The sequence below is a fragment of the Volvox carteri genome (assembly GCF_000143455.1).
Source record: "Volvox carteri f. nagariensis unplaced genomic scaffold VOLCAscaffold_21, whole genome shotgun sequence".
Classification (NCBI taxonomy): Eukaryota; Viridiplantae; Chlorophyta; class Chlorophyceae; order Chlamydomonadales; family Volvocaceae; genus Volvox; species Volvox carteri.
Window position 1 is genome coordinate 1,308,891 of NW_003307564.1, and position 2,714 is coordinate 1,311,604.

The following is a 2,714-nucleotide window of genomic DNA, read 5'->3' on the forward strand; positions in this document are numbered from 1 at the left end:
CACCCACACCCACACCCACCCACACACACACAACACATATGCATATACATGTCGGTTCCTGTCCACGGCCCAGATCAGAAGGCTCTCATTAGAAGGCCCCCATGCGGTGGCCATTCTTCACCTGACAAGCTGCCAACCTTCTTCTGCTGGTCCGCTCCTTTAAAGTTGTACCACGAGCAGTAGGCGCGAGCGTTGATCAGACGACCGCCTAGGGTCGACCTGGAGGGGGTGGACCATATTCCGCGGATGTACGGACGTACGGATGGACGGACATACCGATGGACGGGCAAATGATGAAGTACATGGTGAGATACCGGGAGGCCGGACGCTATAACAAGTTTGCACACAACACACCTACCCATGAATGCGTTTACGTAGTGTATTATTATTACACTACACTAATGCGAGAAAGGTGCTTACGAAAAACATGGATACAGCGCTGTTCCGCCATTAGACGAAACAAACATTCCAACACTGACGCGTGAGAGCGCCCAGAGACAAGCTATATCCAGCGCATATCCATACGCACATAGCATTTAGCATTTTTGGCACAGTTGCGAGCAAGTGTGCATGTGCATGTGTTCAACTCAACACACACCGCCGGTCTCTCCCCCTACCCCCCCCTATCCCCTCCAGGAGCCTGGTCCTGACTAAACCTAAACGTGGCGCTCACCTCGTCCTTGCCGTCTGCAATCTCCTCGTATACGGTCCTGTCCGCCTGTCGTACGGAGTGTGTACGACAATTACGTAGACGCATGGTATGCACGCAGTGCCGCAGGACGCAAGTAGAGGGCCCATTAATTAAGCGATGAACAAAGGACAAACCAAGCACGGCTCAATCTCCAACAATAACAACATCACAACCGCGGCAAGTAAGTAAGAGGCAGCCGGCTGGCTAGCCCACCCCAACCACGGGAAGAGGCCACAAGCGCAGAGAAGTCGGCCAGATGGAGAGAGGAACACGCAGCAAGCGTTTAGTAGATACTTGATACATACGAATGTACAAAATTGCACAACCAAAACCAAATCAATTTTTTGTTATATTGTTGTTATTTTAAGAGTAGAGCGGTAGGCTTCTGAGCCACCAAATCAAAGAATTAACACGCGCGCGCCTATGAAAAGAGACGACCTTGCAAGGGCGGCAAAAGACACCACAAAGCATAAACATCATGACAACCAAATACGTCTCCAGCCAAATCTACGCCAAGACGTGTGTCAAAGGGTTCCCGCAAGGGGCCGGAGAGGTCCCTCCGGGTCTTCCGCTGACCTTCCTTCCGCTCTCCGCGCTCCACCCCGCAGCTCCCGCCACTCTGGGCTTAGCGCGACTAGACTAGACTACAGACCGCCGAGTAATGCAACACCGAGACCTAAGCGCCCACTGCCAGCAGGCACCCCCTTGGAACTCCCCCTTCCACACCCCTAGCGCACCCCCTCGCCAACACACGGCCCCCAGGTCGCACCCCCCCCCACCTACCGCGAGCGCCTCCCGGCTCTGATCCACGTACATTGGCACCACGGTGTCGCCCAGCCGCAAATGGCCACCGTCAGGAGTCTGTAGGTAGGTAGGTATGCAATGTGGCGCGGGGTCCGGGATGGAGCACGTTGAGCTGGGGTGGAGTAGGGTAGCGTGTGTATGTGTACGTGTATGTGTGGAGTGGGATGGCGAACACCGGCAAGGCAAAAAGGGGTAATGGTAGGTGGGCAGGTGGAGGGTATGGCAACAAAAAGCGGTGGTATTGGAGGTAGCGGTAGTAAGATCCATGCGGGCGGGGGGGGGAGGAGGTGGTGCAGGATTTCCGATATATCTATATCTCTATCTATCTATCTATCTATCTATCTATCTATCTATATCTCTATCTATCTATCTATCTATATTGGACCGCCTCCTCCTCCTCTCAACCACCCACCCAACCTGCTGCTTCATGATCATCCGGAAGAGTGTCGACTTGCCGGCTCCGTTTCCGCCAATGATTCCCACCACCGCACCTACGGACAAGTGTTGTGTTATATTATACAGGATACTCATATAAACACACATGCAGCACTTCTTTTAGCTATGTGGGTAGCATTTCATGTGTGCATGATGAAGCGGCGCGTGTGCATCCTTGGCACAGGCGTGTCGGGTTGTCGGGACATCTCCTAGGGGGCACCGCCCCCGGGGGTCTTGAATGCATCCATCTGCACAACGTAAGGAATTTTGCATTCTCGCGTGTAGAGGCAGCAGCAACAGGCGCAGCAGCAGCAGCAGCAGGCGCAACAGGAAAAGGCGCAACAGCAACAGGCGCAACAGGAACAGCAACAGCAGTCACACGACAGGGGGACTGCGAGCACCGGCCCCCCCACCGCGTGTGTTCATTCTCACCCGGCGGGATGTTGAAGACGGCGTCGTCGATCAACAACCGGTCATCAAAGGACTTCCGAAGACCCTCCACCTTCACGTAATCGAGCAAGCAGGACACAAGCACGCGAACAAGGCGTCGTACAAGTCGTTAACGGTTGCAGACACCTATCGTTAATGCCTTGCTGCATCTCCTTACATCGTTAAGAGCTCTCTTAGCACACAACATAGTGGCATTACCTCATCGTGACTTCTAAACACGTATCATACATATACACAAAAGCTTGCGACACGGGCAGCCCTGCCGTACAATACACGTGCTCAGTACATGCATGTATGCCCGTACACGTACCTATTTACGCACACACACACACAC

General features: G+C 53.7%; 1 protein-coding gene across 1 annotated transcript in view; it reads right to left on the reverse strand.

The window, feature by feature from the left end:
- The window catches only part of VOLCADRAFT_104944 (uncharacterized protein), a gene marked incomplete at its 5' end in the record, with an annotated part of 13,731 nt that overhangs the window by 3,883 nt on the left and 7,134 nt on the right, over positions 1–2,714 (reverse strand). Inside the window, 5 exons of the mRNA XM_002951041.1 lie at positions 122–219; positions 618–718; positions 1,475–1,552; positions 1,913–1,986; positions 2,363–2,432. Of these exons, the coding sequence (XP_002951087.1) occupies positions 122–219; positions 618–718; positions 1,475–1,552; positions 1,913–1,986; positions 2,363–2,432 (421 nt within the window). The remainder of the gene's footprint in view (positions 1–121; positions 220–617; positions 719–1,474; positions 1,553–1,912; positions 1,987–2,362; positions 2,433–2,714) is intronic.